This window comes from Microtus oregoni, unplaced genomic scaffold (assembly GCF_018167655.1).
Source record: "Microtus oregoni isolate MIOR12 unplaced genomic scaffold, Mior012 000001F_ref0000356, whole genome shotgun sequence".
NCBI classification, from domain to species: domain Eukaryota; kingdom Metazoa; phylum Chordata; class Mammalia; order Rodentia; family Cricetidae; genus Microtus; species Microtus oregoni.
Window position 1 is genome coordinate 64,417,104 of NW_024543060.1, and position 13,566 is coordinate 64,430,669.

At 42.5% G+C, this 13,566-nt stretch overlaps 1 protein-coding gene across 6 annotated transcripts in view; it reads left to right on the forward strand.

Annotated features, from left to right (window-relative positions):
* Positions 1-13,566, forward strand: part of Baz2a (bromodomain adjacent to zinc finger domain 2A) — a 40,955-nt gene that overhangs the window by 9,792 nt on the left and 17,597 nt on the right. For all 6 annotated transcript variants that reach the window (XM_041664402.1, XM_041664394.1, XM_041664431.1 and 3 more), the window contains 3 exons: positions 8,914-9,051; positions 10,552-11,145; positions 12,744-12,929. In XM_041664402.1, the coding sequence (XP_041520336.1) occupies positions 8,914-9,051; positions 10,552-11,145; positions 12,744-12,929 (918 nt within the window). The remainder of the gene's footprint in view (positions 1-8,913; positions 9,052-10,551; positions 11,146-12,743; positions 12,930-13,566) is intronic.

Consider the following 13,566-nt stretch of genomic DNA (forward strand, 5'->3'; position numbering starts at 1 on the left):
CCTGTGTTCTATTTTGTAAGTCTCTTTCTAAAAAGAAAAACAGGTAATGTGAAGAGAATTAGATGGACTGACCTTACCTTCTCAGAAGTCTAGAAGATTCCTAGAGGTTCATTTGGAAACCTCAGCATTATGGAATCAGGTGTGCCTGTCTGTCTTCCTGATGATTTTTTTTCACATTTGAAGAAATTAAGCCAAGCTGTTCTAGCCTACTATAGAGTAATGTAAAAGTTATTAATTGATGGAGGGTTTGATCTTGTGTGTTGTGTGTAAAGAGACAGGAATGTGAGTTTTATTTTAGAACACAGAGGGATTTTCTGGGTTTTTCCTTTTTCTTTCCCCTTTTTTCTTAATTTTGCAATAGGATCTCATATAGCTCAGGCCAGCTTTGCTTTTATTTTATTTTATTAGTGAAACAGGGCCTCTCTGTATTGCCGTGATTGTCCGGAATATCTCAATGTAGACCAGGGTAGCCTTGAACTCAGATCAGTTTGCCCCTGCCTCTGTTAAGGATGGTTTAGCTTGCCTCAGGTGTACAAGGCCTTGAGTTCAGTCTTCAACTCTGTAGGAAAGGGGAAGTCAAGAGAGCCCTTGCTCACTTAGAATATTGTATCTTGGCCTGGGGTGATAGCCCTGCAAAGTGTTTTGTTTTGTTTTGTTTTTCTGAGGCAGGCTCTCACCAGACTGACTTCCAACTCACAGAGCTCCACGTGCCTCTGCTCTGGTTGAGTGCTGGGATTGAAGGCATGTTCACCACTACACCCAGCTCTGGCTGGCTTTGAACTCCTTTAGCCCAAAAGGCAGTGCTTGAATTTGGGATCCTTCCACTTTATTCTTCTGTATTTAGCTAAGATTACAGGATACACAACCAGATCCAATTCCAGATGTATTTTTCTTTTCTTGAATCCTGGGGATCAAGATCATTTTTTTAAAATCTATATGCATGTATTGATTGCACTTTTGTGTGTGTGCTATATTTGTGCCTGGTTCCCTGGAACTGTAATTGCTGATGGGTGCTTGAAATTAACCTGAGTCCTCTAGAAGAGAAGCAGGTGCTCTTTAGCTTCTGAGTGATATCTCCAGCACCTCAAGATTCTTTTCTAGAAAAGATTTGTTTCATTTTTAACATGTTTGTGGGTATGTGCACATGGGTACGAGTGCCTGTGGAGGCCAGAAGGCACTGGGTCCCTGGGAAATAGAGTTACAGGTGGTTGGGAACTGCACAGATCCTGGGAACTGAACTTGAGCCTTCTACAAGTGAAACAGCACTCTTAACTGCTAAGCCATCTCTCCAGCCTCCTCTCCTCACGTTATCTTGTGATGCAGGACTTGGTGTATAGTAGGGAAGTATATTGTACTAGGAAACTACATGAAACTGTTTCTTGACAATGAAGTAAGAACTCTGGCAGAAAACCAGGTTACAATATGATATTTAGTTCATATAAAAAATTGTTCTTACTGGTTTAGAATATATCCACAGATGACCTTGAACTTTTGAATTTCTTGCCTCTACTCACTAAGTGCTGAGATTATAGGTGTGTACACCCATGCCAGTCTGGGTATTAGGAATAGGATTCCAGGGCTTTGTGCATGCTAGGCAGTTACTCTACCAATGGAGCTAACATCCTCAGCCTTATTTTAAAGGATCTTTAAGAACTACTCTTGTTCTTGGAGTGTGTAAGTCTAACATTAAATTTAGAACTAAGTTTATTGATTTTTTTTTTTTCCCCCCTAGACAGGGTTTCTCTGTAGCTTTGGAGTCTGTCCTGGAACTAGCTCTTGTAGACCACGCTGGCCTCGAACTCACAGAGATCGGCTTGCCTCAGCCTCCCAAGTGAGCCACCACAACCCAACTGTTTATTGACTTTTTAATATTGTCAGTACTTCTCTAATCCTTTGCCTTATTTTTGCAAGGGATAGCTAGTCAAAAGTCTGCTAAGGATGGTATAGCTTGCCTCGTGTGCACTAGACTGGAGTTAGTCTGTACCACAGCACTATAGGAAAGAAGTCAAGAGATTGGGGCCTTTCCTTTCTAGGAATTTTATATATATATACAAGATCTCACTGTTGTAACCCTGACTGGCTTGGAACTCTATGAAACATAGAACAGACTGACCTTCAATTCATAGAGCTCCACCTGCCTCTGCTTTGACTGTGTAATGGGATGGAAAACCTCGTCTACCATGCCTGGCTGAGGACTTGAGATTGATCCCTAGAAACCAAGTAAAAATGTCAGGCAGGCTTGGTGTTGCATGATTGTAATCCTAGTACTAGAGAGGCAGAAACTGGAAGATTCCTAGGGCTCGCTGGCTGACTAGTTAGCCTGATTGATATACGTCAGGCCATTAAGGGACCCAAAGGAGATGGGTGGTGTTTCTGAAGTTGTCATCTGATCCACATGTATATGGACACAGATAAACATATACATACATTAAAAAAAATGGGGGCCGGATATGGTGGTGCATGCCTTTAATCCTAGCAGATTAAATGCAGATCTCTGAGGCTAGTCATAGTGAGTTCCACTCTAGCCAAGGCTACATAGTGAGACCCTATTTTAAAAAACTAATTTTTTTTAAAAAAGGGAGAAGGGACTGGGGAGATTGCATGCATGCTGCTCTTGTAGAGGACCTGAGTTCAGTTTCCAGCACCCACCTCAGACTGCTCACAGCAACCTGCAACTCTGGCTCCAGGGGATGGATCCAACACCTCTTGGCCTCTTCAGGCACCTGCACTCACATGTAGAAGACCTGGGTTCCATTCCCAGCACCTAAAACAGTAGTTCAAAACCATTCTTAACCTCAGAAAAAAAAAAAAAAAGAAAGTGAAAAACTAAATTTAAGTCTCTGAAAACAGAAACAAGCTTGCACTAAGTTCATCATGGCAATAACAAAAACCCTAAGCCACATGTATTTAACAAATGCTTCACCAAAAAAAAAAAAATGCTTCATTTGGTTCTATTCTCTACTTAGTATTAAATTAAATCCTGGAAACGTATTGGTGGAACTTAACATCCAGGTGTCTGGACATTGCGATTTTCTTTTTTATTTATTTATTTATTTATTATGTATACAATATTCTGTCTGTATGCCTGAAGGCCAGAAGAGGGTGCCAGACCTCTTTACAGATGGTTGTGAGCCACCATGTGGTTGCTGGGAATTGAACTCAGGACCTTTGGAAGAGCAGGCAATGCTCTTAACCACTGAGCCATCTCTCCAGCCCCCGCGATTTTCTTTGAGTAGCGCCTTCCTACCTTAGTATAAAATTTCATCACCTTCCCTCTCCCTCGCTTGGAATTCTGGTTTGAAATGGGTGTTAAAGAAAGGACATTTTTGAAAGAGACTGAACCTTGGACAGAACATGTTATAATTTGTCTGGATCAGAGTTCCCGGAGAAGTTTGTTGAATAGGCCAGATAAGAAGCATCCTTCAATATGTCTTTGCCATTTGGAACTCTAATGGGAGAAGATGACTTAGGCAGGGGGAGGAGTTTTTTAGATATGCAATTTAAAGATCACTATAACTGGTGTGCAGGCATACATGCATGCAGAACACTGTATTCATAATAATAAATCTTTAAAAAATAAGAAGAAAGGAAAGCTAACATGGCTGGGCGTTATGGACATTCCTTTAATCCCATCCCTTGGGGGTTTGAGGCGGGGGATTTCAGAATCCCTGGCCACGTGACTCTACATAGCTAGATCCTATTTCAAACAAACAAAGCAAGCACCTAACTTTTGGGGGATCTGGGGGGTTGTTAGAGACTGGGTTTCTTTGTGTAGCTTTGGAGTCTGTCCTGGAACTTACTCTGTAGACCAGGTTGACCTCTTAACTCACATAGTTCCACCTGCCTCTGTCTCCTGAGGATTAATGGCATGTCCTCCTGCTGCCCACCAAAACCTAACATTTAATACAAGGGGGTGTGTGTGTGTTTATTCATTCTTGCTTAACCCTCAAACCGTAGAAGCTCATAATGAAATTTTTCTAAGTGAAGGCTCAGCAAGAAATTTGTCCAAGGCAAAGGTGCTAGGAAGCAGTAGAATTGAGATTTGAGCCTGATTTCTTATGCCGATCTCATAACATGTCTAGGAATGAATGAAATAGCTGTGGTTCCTGTGACCCTTCAGCTGGGGCAGGTATGGACATAGACTCAGGGGCCAAATAGCTTTTGTTCCGTTAACATCTCTGATTTCTTTGCGTTGTCCACTTACCGTTAACAGTATGCCATTTATGAAGTAGGATGTGCTGTTTCCTCAGAGTTTCCTTGTAGATTCAACAACAAAAACATAAAAATGAACTGTGACCCATTTTTGAGGGTATAATCGAGAGGACACAGGAAGAAAGATGTTTTACTTCGTGCCAGGCGGAGTGTGACTGCCTAAATTGCAGGAGAGAGGGCAGTGCAGATCAGGTGGGATTGCTTCCTCTGGCTTCTTCCCAGAATTTCCAAAGTGAACCCCTGCATGTTCTTTGTTCTGTGGAAGCTTAAGGAGAAACCCAACCTAAAAACAAGGACTTAGTTTTATTTTTTGTGTGTTTTAGTCAGGATTATTAATCTTACGATGCTTGTTTTTTGGACTTGTGTTCTAAAGAATGGGCTTTCCCTATGATGGGGAAAATCTGGAAGACTGCAGTCTATTCTCTGTTGATTGGATTTTTCATGGATGTGTAGCAGATTGAAGTCTGCTACTTAATTTACACTTGATCTTAGCCAAAAGTGAGACGTGATCACGACTTATGTTAACGTGTGTATATGCGTGTGTGTGTTCATGTCTGCCACTTGTGCCTGCTGGTGGATAGGTGTCACAGCAGGCGTATAGAGAGAACAGTCTGAGAGTTGTTTCTCTGTTCATCAGGCTTGGCTTGCATGCACCTCTACCTGCTGAGCTATTTGCTAGCCCTTACTGTAATTTTAGAACGAACCTGGGACATTCTATAAGAAAGATAAACTAATACTAAAAACTTCTCCTGAGTTGAGCTTGGTGACATATGCCTGTAATCTCAGTACTCAGAAAATTGAGGCAGGAGAATTGCTGTGAGTTGTAGCCACTCAAGACTACCTGGAAGATTGTCTCAAAAAACAGTTTAGCTGTAGTGACTCACGCCTTTAATTCCAGTACTTGGGAGTCAGAAGCAGGTGGATCTCTTGAGTTCTAGACCAACCTGGTCTATAGAGTGAGTTCCAGAACAACCAGGGCAACACAGAGAAACTCTGAAAAAAATTGAAGAACAAAAAAGCAAGCAAGCAAAACCTAATTAACTCTCCCCTACCTCACTGCTCTCTTCAGTAGAACATAAATTGCTTTTATTTTTATTTCTTTTAGTTAAAATTGACTGTGACAATCATGATATCTGAACTATAAAATTCTAGAATTATCATGCTGTTTGCTACATGGGATTTATATTTTATATTCAAAATTATGTTGTGGATGGTCTGGAGAGATGGCTCAGAGGTTAAGAACACTGACTGCTCTTCCAGAGGTCCTGAGTTCAATTCCCAGCAACCACATGGTGGCTCACAGCCATCTATAATGAGATCTGGTGCCCTCTTCTGGCATGCAAGCATACACGGAAGAAATGTTGTATACATAATAAATAAATAAATCTTAAAAAGAAATTATGTTGTGGAGGTTGAGGAGATGTCTTAGGTAAAGTTTTCCTGCTGCCAGACCTGAGGACTGAATTAAGTCTCTGGGACCCACAGGAGACCTGATTTCCCCAAATTATCCTCTAACCTCTGCGTATATGCTGTGGCTCGTGCCTACAAACATGCAACAGCTAGTGTGTATGTGTGTAGACTGTTGACACATATACCGAGTGGTGTCTGATTTTCAGTATATAACATATTCATAAACCATGATTGCTTGCTTTGAAATAGGATTTTACTGTGTAGTCCAGTCTGTCCTTGAACCTTGATCCTCTTGCTGTAGCCTTTTGAATACTGGGCTTTGTAGGCACGTATATGTTGACAGCAGGTATATGTTGACCAGTGATCATGTTTTCATAACCAACTTATTTATCCTTTAAAAAATATAATTAAGGGGGGCTGGAGAGATGGCTCAGTGGTTAAGAGCATTGCCTGCTCTTCCAAAGGTCCTGAGTTCAATTCCCAGCAACCACATGGTGGCTCACAACCATCTGTAAAGAGGTCTGGCGCCCTCTTCTGGCCTTCGGGCATACACACAGACAGAATATTGTATACATAATAAATAAATAAATATAAAAAAAATAAAAAAAATATAATTAAAATATTACCTAGGTTGGTTATTTCCTCAGTTTAGGAACTTAATATAGATAGCTTTCTGACTTCTTGGTGTGGTGGCCAATGCTTTTAATCCTAGCACTTTAGAAGTAGAGATAGGCAGGTCTCTGAGTTGATGCCAGCCAAGGCTGTGACCATTTTAACTTCGCTTGTGTGATGTCTCAACAAAAATAGGGAAAAAAAAGAAAGCTTTCATTTTGAATTATTATGCCCTCCAAAAGCTGTTAACATAATCCAAGAACTTTTCTTTTTTTGTATAAAAATAAGAGTCTCACATATTAGGTTAATAATCACTAGTACATCACAAATAGCAGATCAGACTTTTCCAATAATTTTTGTTTCTGATTTTGTTCCTCCTGGATGCTCTCAATCAGAGTTAAGTTTATTTTGATCAAGGCATTCATTTCTCACTATTTCTAGTAATATATCATGTTATATTCAATAGATATTGAGGCTTTTAGCCATACTGTACCTCAGTGAGCCAGTAAACTTTTTATAATTTCACATATGTGTAATGTATGTATTTCTTTTTCATTTGTTTTGTTTCTCTGTGTAACAGCTCTAGCTGTCCTGGAACTCACTTTGTAGACCACATTGGTCCTGAACTCACTAAGATCTGCCTGTCTCTGCCTCCCAAGTGCTGAGATTAAAGGCGTGGGCCACCAACACCTAGCTAATGTATATATTTCAAACCATTATATTACATTAGAGGTTTTTTTGTTTGTTTTTCTTTTTCTTTTTTTTAAGACTTATTTATTTATTATGTATACAACATTCCTTCCATGTATGCTTGCAATGCCAGAAGAGGGCACCAGATCTCATTACAGATGGCTGTGAGCCACCATGTGGTTGCTGGGAATTGAACTCAGGACCTCTGGAAGAGCAGTCAGTGCTCTTAACCTCTGAGCCATCTCTCCAGCCCCTGTTTTTGTTTTTCAAGACAGGGTTTTTCGTAACTTTGGAGCCTGTCCTGGAACTCGCTCTGTAGACCAGGCTGGGCTCAAACTCACCGAAATTTTCCTGCCTCTGCTTCCCGAGTGCAAGAATTAAAGGTGCGCACCATCACTACCCGGGCTGTTACAGTGTTTTTATGTCTGGGGCTATAGAAGGAAAACAATGGACACTGTTATCCCAGTACTTGGAAGTCTCAGGGAGAAGGATTCAGAGTACAAGGCCTACGTGGACTACATAAAGAGATTCTGTCAAAACAGAATAGTAATGAAACAGGATATACATCAAGTATACATTTCTTGCTAACACTGTGTGTTGTGTGTTGTGTGTTTTTGTTTTTGTTTTTTTCCCTGGAGTCAGGGTTTCTCTGTAGCTTTGGGGCCTGTCCTGAAACTAACTCTTGTAGACCAGACTAGCCTCGAACTCAGAGATCTGCCTGCCTCTGCCTTCAAAGTGCTAGGATTAAAGGCCACCACTGCCCAGCTTGGTGTTGTTTTGTTCTTCCTCTTTGGCTTTTTGAGGGGCCTACCACCTGGCTCCCAAATAAATTCACACAGCTTATTCTTAGTTATAAATGCCAGACCTTAGCTTGGCTTGTTTCTAGCCAGCTTTTCTTAAATTATCCTGTTTATCTTTACCTCTGGGATTTTTTTTTTCTTTTCTTCTGTGTATCTTATTTTCACTCTTACTCCGTGGCTGGGTGGGTGGGTGGGTCGCTGGCCCCTGAAGTCTTCACCCCTGTTCTCTTGTTGCTCCTCATTCTCTCTCCTCCCAGATTTACCCTTCTATTTATACTCTCTGCTTGCCAGCCCTGCCTATCTTTGCCACTGCCTCACAGTTGGCCATCAGCTCTTTATTAGACAGGCAAAGAGTCACACCTTTACAGAGATAAACAAAAGTCACACACCTTAAAATAGTGTTCCCCAACAACCTTGCATCCATAGCTTTCTGCCAAAAAGATGGCTTTGACAACTTTTGTGGACCCATGGTCAGGGTGAAAACAAAAGGATAAAGAATATCATGTGGGGCTGTTTCATGAGAGATGGTTCAGTGCTAATAGGCATTGGCTGCTCATCTGGAAGACTTGGGCATCACTCTTAGTGCTCATATGGCAGCCAACAGTGTCTGCTAACTCTGGTCCCAGGGGATCAATCCACTCTTCTGGCCTCTGTGGGCACCGCATATATGTATGCAGACATACATGCAGGTAAAACATACAAACACATTAAAAAATTAAATCTTAAAAAAATGCACAAATCCTAACCCTAATGTTAAACTAAAGAGCTAATGTCTAAGAAGACTATATCCTGGGCCAGCAATTAAGCGGGTAGAACTTTATATAAGGTTAGGCACTTCCAGGCTTATTGTTTTTTTCACACTAACTTATTTTTCTCTATCACTGATAGTTAACATTATCTCTCTGCCTATCTTAACAACTTGCTTTTAGACCGTGTGTAAAAGCTTGCCTTAAACCTGTGATCCTTTGCCCCAGTTTGCTGTGTGCTGAGTTTATAGGTGTGGTACTGTGTTTGACTTAACAGTTGGGTCTTTGACCCCGTTAAGGCCGTATTTTCTTCTCCTTTTCCACATGCACCTTCTCACAGCACCCCCAAATTGAAGGGCTAGTAAAGGGATGGCAAGGGGCACTTCCTCGGTGATATAACCTCACTTAACCATGAGTATTTTTTTCTTTTCTCTCTCTTGCAGAAATGGAAGCGAACGACCATTTTAACTTTACTGGCCTTCCCCCTGCACCAGCTGCCTCAGGACTGAAACCCTCTCCTTCATCAGGGGAGGGCCTCTACACTAACGGGTCTCCCATGAACTTCCCCCAGCAAGGGAAAAGTGAGTGTGGAGGCCTTAAGACCTGGGGAGGGAATGGCATCATTTCTTTAGATCAGAGATTGAGATCTACTTTTGGCTAGCTACCCCACAACAACTCTTTCCTGGCAGGTAGTGACAGAGGAAATAAATCCGTAGAACTTACTAATTGCTAGGGAGAAATCAGACTTCTGAGAACAAGTTATAGGGGCTTAATGGAAGCTGCTTTTTTTGTCTTGACTTTGGATTTCTAGAAGATTAGAAAAAACATAGAAGCTTTTTCATCTTAGCCTGCTCTTTGTCAGTCCTGTTCCCTGGCTACTGGGAACAGAGAAGGAGGTAGCTGCTGTTGTTAATAATGAGGAGGTGAACCTGTGGCACGTAAAGCTCTCTGGGAGCTGTCTTAAGGATTGGGAAGTTGGTTTGGACTAGGGGTGAGGGAGGTGGGCGAAGGTTATGATAAATACACTCTAACTTGTGCAGCAGGGAAGGCCTGCCGTAGAAGTGCTATGCATAGAAGGTGAGGGGCGCAGTGCTTCCTTAGAAAGCTTTTCATTCTCTGGAAGTGCTGCTGTGGAGGTGATTTCCTTTTCCTTTTTTCTTCTGGGGTAGTGACTTGCTCTAGCCAAGGATGACCTTGAACACCATGTGGCAGTCCTGCTTCAGTCTATCAGTTTCCTTTCTAAATTTTCATAGAAGTAGAATTTCATGTGCTTTTTCCTTCCTTGCAGTAGAAAAATTCTGACTTGTACTTACTTTCTCTTCTTTCTTATATAGGGCACTTGCAGATGAATGCAAGCCCTGTTATTTCACTGGACTTTCCCACACATACATACCCACCCACCTGCTGTAGTATTCCCCCCATACACAGACACCTGCTTGAAGTTTCTTTAGTATCTTGGTCCCGATAATTGTTGTCTGATGCAAACTCAAAGATGGCTATTTTCAGAGCTGTATTTTGCAGCACTGGTCATGCAAAGATTTTTACCTACTCCATATTACCCTCCTGGGGCTATGGGGAGGGGCTAAACCCAGCCTTCTGAGCTGGAATTTTATCACTGTGGTGACTGCAAATTCTATTCTTAGCCCAGCACAAAGTGCTGGATCTGCATGTGCCAGTGAGGTGGAGGCTGTCGCTTCTGGTGCCACTGTAGGGCCAAATAGGCACTAAGGAAAGAGGGTATTGGGAATTGGAAAATTCAGTCATAACCCCCCCCCCCCAAGAATTCCCATAAGGAATAGGGCGGGAAAGTCATTGTGCAGCTCCATGTAGTAGAAAGCTTGCAGCAGCAGTATCCATGGCTGCCACTAGCTCCTGTGGCATACCTAGGCCACTTCCTAGCCCCTTACTTATCTGTCTCAGCAGCAGTGCTAAGCTTAGACACGGGAACATCCAGGTTTAGTGTTCCCTTGAGACCCAAAAGCTGAAGTTAACAGAGGAGTCCCTTCACTGTTTTTGAGGTTTATTTCATAGCGTTATTGCATATATATTCATAGCTGACTCTTTTCTATTTTTTCTTCCAGGTTTGAATGGGGATGTGAATGTTAATGGCTTATCTACTGTATCTCACACTACTACTTCAGGGATTTTGAACTCTGCTCCCCACTCCTCCAGCACCTCACACCTCCAGCACCCTAACGTGGCCTACGACTGTCTTTGGAACTACTCACAGTACCCACCTGCCAATCCCAGCAACAACCTCAAGGACCCACCCCTTCTTTCTCAGTTCCCTGGGGGACAATACCCACTCAACGGTATCCTTGGGGGCAGCCGACAACCTTCATCCCCAAGTCACAACACTAATCTTCGAGCTGGGAGCCAAGAGTTCTGGGCCAATGGTACCCAGAGTCCCATGGGGCTTAACTTCGATTCACAGGAGCTATATGATTCCTTTCCTGACCAGAATTTTGAGGTGATGCCCAATGGACCTCCAAGTTTTTTCACCTCCCCACAGACTTCTCCAATGTTGGGATCTAGTATCCAGACCTTTGCACCTTCCCAGGATGTAGGCAATGGGATCCATTCTGATGAGGCAGCAGAAAAGGAGCTGACTTCAGTTGTGGAGGAAAATGGCACTGGCTTGGTAGGCAGCCTGGAACTGGAGGAAGAACAGCCAGGTATAACTGGGTCTGTGAGCTGGGTGGGTGTGGAGAGAGAAAGTGCGGTCATGGGGGGCAGTGGCCTTTTGGGGTGAGGAAAACTTGTCTTTCCAGCTCTCTGCAGTAAAGACTGATTTGCATGTTGGTGGTTAGCAGAGCCAAGTGGCTGGTGTTTTTGTGGCAGCAGCACCAGTTCAGGAGTGGGAGTGCGAATTATTTCAAGCTCTTGCAGAGCTGCTGCCCAAGAGAGGGCAAGTGGGCGCTGGGCAAGCCTGAAACAGTCCAAACACATACCGCATCAAGAATGGCTTTTTGGGGAGCTGGAGCTCCGTGGTTAAGAACACTGACTTCTCTTCTGAGGACCTGGGTTCAATTCCCAGCACCCACATGTGGCTCACATCTCTCTGTAGCTCTGGTTCTAGGGGACCTGACACCCTCACACAGATATACATACAAGTAAAACACCAATGCACACAATGCACATATGAAATAAAAATAAATAATTTTTTTTTTTTTTAAACGAAGAAAAGAATGACTTCTTGGCCTGGGAATGTCGCTCAGTGGCTAGTGTATGCCTGCGTAGCGTGCATGAATGGGTTGAATGGGTTCTACCTACCTCCAGCCCTGTGAACATCATACCGGCACATGCCTATAATCTCAGCCCTTGAGAGTGGAGGCAGGAGGAGGTCAGCCTGGGACACAGAAATGAGATAGGGTGGGGTAGGGGCTTCTAAAGCAGGTGAGTGGTGAGCACTGAAAGCCTGAGGCTATTTTAACTTTGGCAGGATTAGGTACTGCTGAAGTGGCTCAGCTCTAGTAGTGACTTACTTACTAAGGTGAGGACACAATAGGTAGAGTGCACCATTGTGTGTCTATTCAGCTCCCTTTCTTCATGTTTCGTTTGTTAATATTTATGTGTGGCAACCTATTTTGTTTCCCTAAAAATAGATTAAAATATTAGTTTGTATTTGTAGTTCATATTCACTGCAATGGTGACTGCCCTCTAAAAAAGTCAAAGAATATTTTCTCTGTTCCACTTGTTGGAAAAAAATAACTAAATATGCGGTAGGGTTCTTGTCTCCGCCTTACTGTCCATCTTCCCCTTTGATGTAAGATTGGTTTTAGCAGCATGTCTCTACTTATTAGATACTGGATAGGGTCCGTTCCTGGTTTAGACCTAGCAATAAATGTTGACTAATTAGAGCTTACTAAGAGAATGTTGTAACATAGATTTTAGTACTGGTGTGGTGGGGAAGGGGCTCCTAGGAAAGAACAGTGCACACCATGTGCCTGTGGACTTCCTGAAAGAGTTGCTTGAACATTTTTTTTCTTTTTTTTAAAGCATTTTTAATGATTTTTTTTTTTATGTGCATTGGTGTTTTACCTGCATATATGTTTGTGTGCGGGTGTTAAATCCCCTGGGACTGGAGTTATATACAGTTGTGAACTGCCTTGTAAGGGCTGGGTATTGAACCTGGGTCCTCTAGAAGAGCAGCCAATGCTCTTACCTAATGAGCCATCTCTCCAGCCCCACCTGAACACATTTTTATAACCAGCTAATACAGCTAAATTGAAGGCACAAATTTTGACTTTTGCTCTCTCCTGGGATTACCTAGAATTAAAGATGTGTGGCTACAATGGTTCTGTCTCCTCTGTGGAGTCTTTACACCAAGAAGTCTCAGTCCTGGTTCCCGATCCCACGGTGAGCTGTTTAGATGATCCTTCGCATCTTCCTGAGCAACTGGAAAACACTCCAATCCTCAGTGAAGATTCCTTGGAGCCGTTTGACTCACTGGCACCAGGTGGGCTTTAGAGGGTGTGTCTCTTTTCTGCTTACCTGAGCAGAAGGTGACTAACCCGTGACCTGGACAAGTTAGAAACCCAAGGAAAGTTTTAGGGAATCTGGGGTGTTGACTTGTGGATAAAACTTCAGTAAACCATAGTCTTACTGCTGGCTGAGCCGGCTTTACTCAGATGCATTGGTTCATTTCCCAGCCTCTTTCTGTCTTCCAGTTGGCCAAGAGCCCTTGGCTGCAATAATTCAACTGCCACACAGTTGGGCTATTTGGGTTCTAACTAACTAGAAAGGAAACATTTGCCAATTAAATATAAAAACAAGGCCAATTTTATGATAAATGCTAGATTTCTACAAGGATCTATGGATAGATACAAAGTCTTTATCTTGCTTTCATTTTCGGAGTCTTCTGTCCCCTACTTTTAATGCTAAATGGGGTTGCTGAGGTAGGAGGGCGTGACTTTGCCGTCCTGCGAAGTACACAAGTTTCAAGTCAACTCTGAGCTAGAACTGAGATTCTTCCTTATTTCCTCCCTGCTTCCCCAGTTCAGACCCTAGAAACTAGAGTTGGATATTGCTTTGGCAAGTATTTCCTAAGGAAATCTGGCTTGTTAATTTTTTTTCTTAATTTCTGCTTATAATTT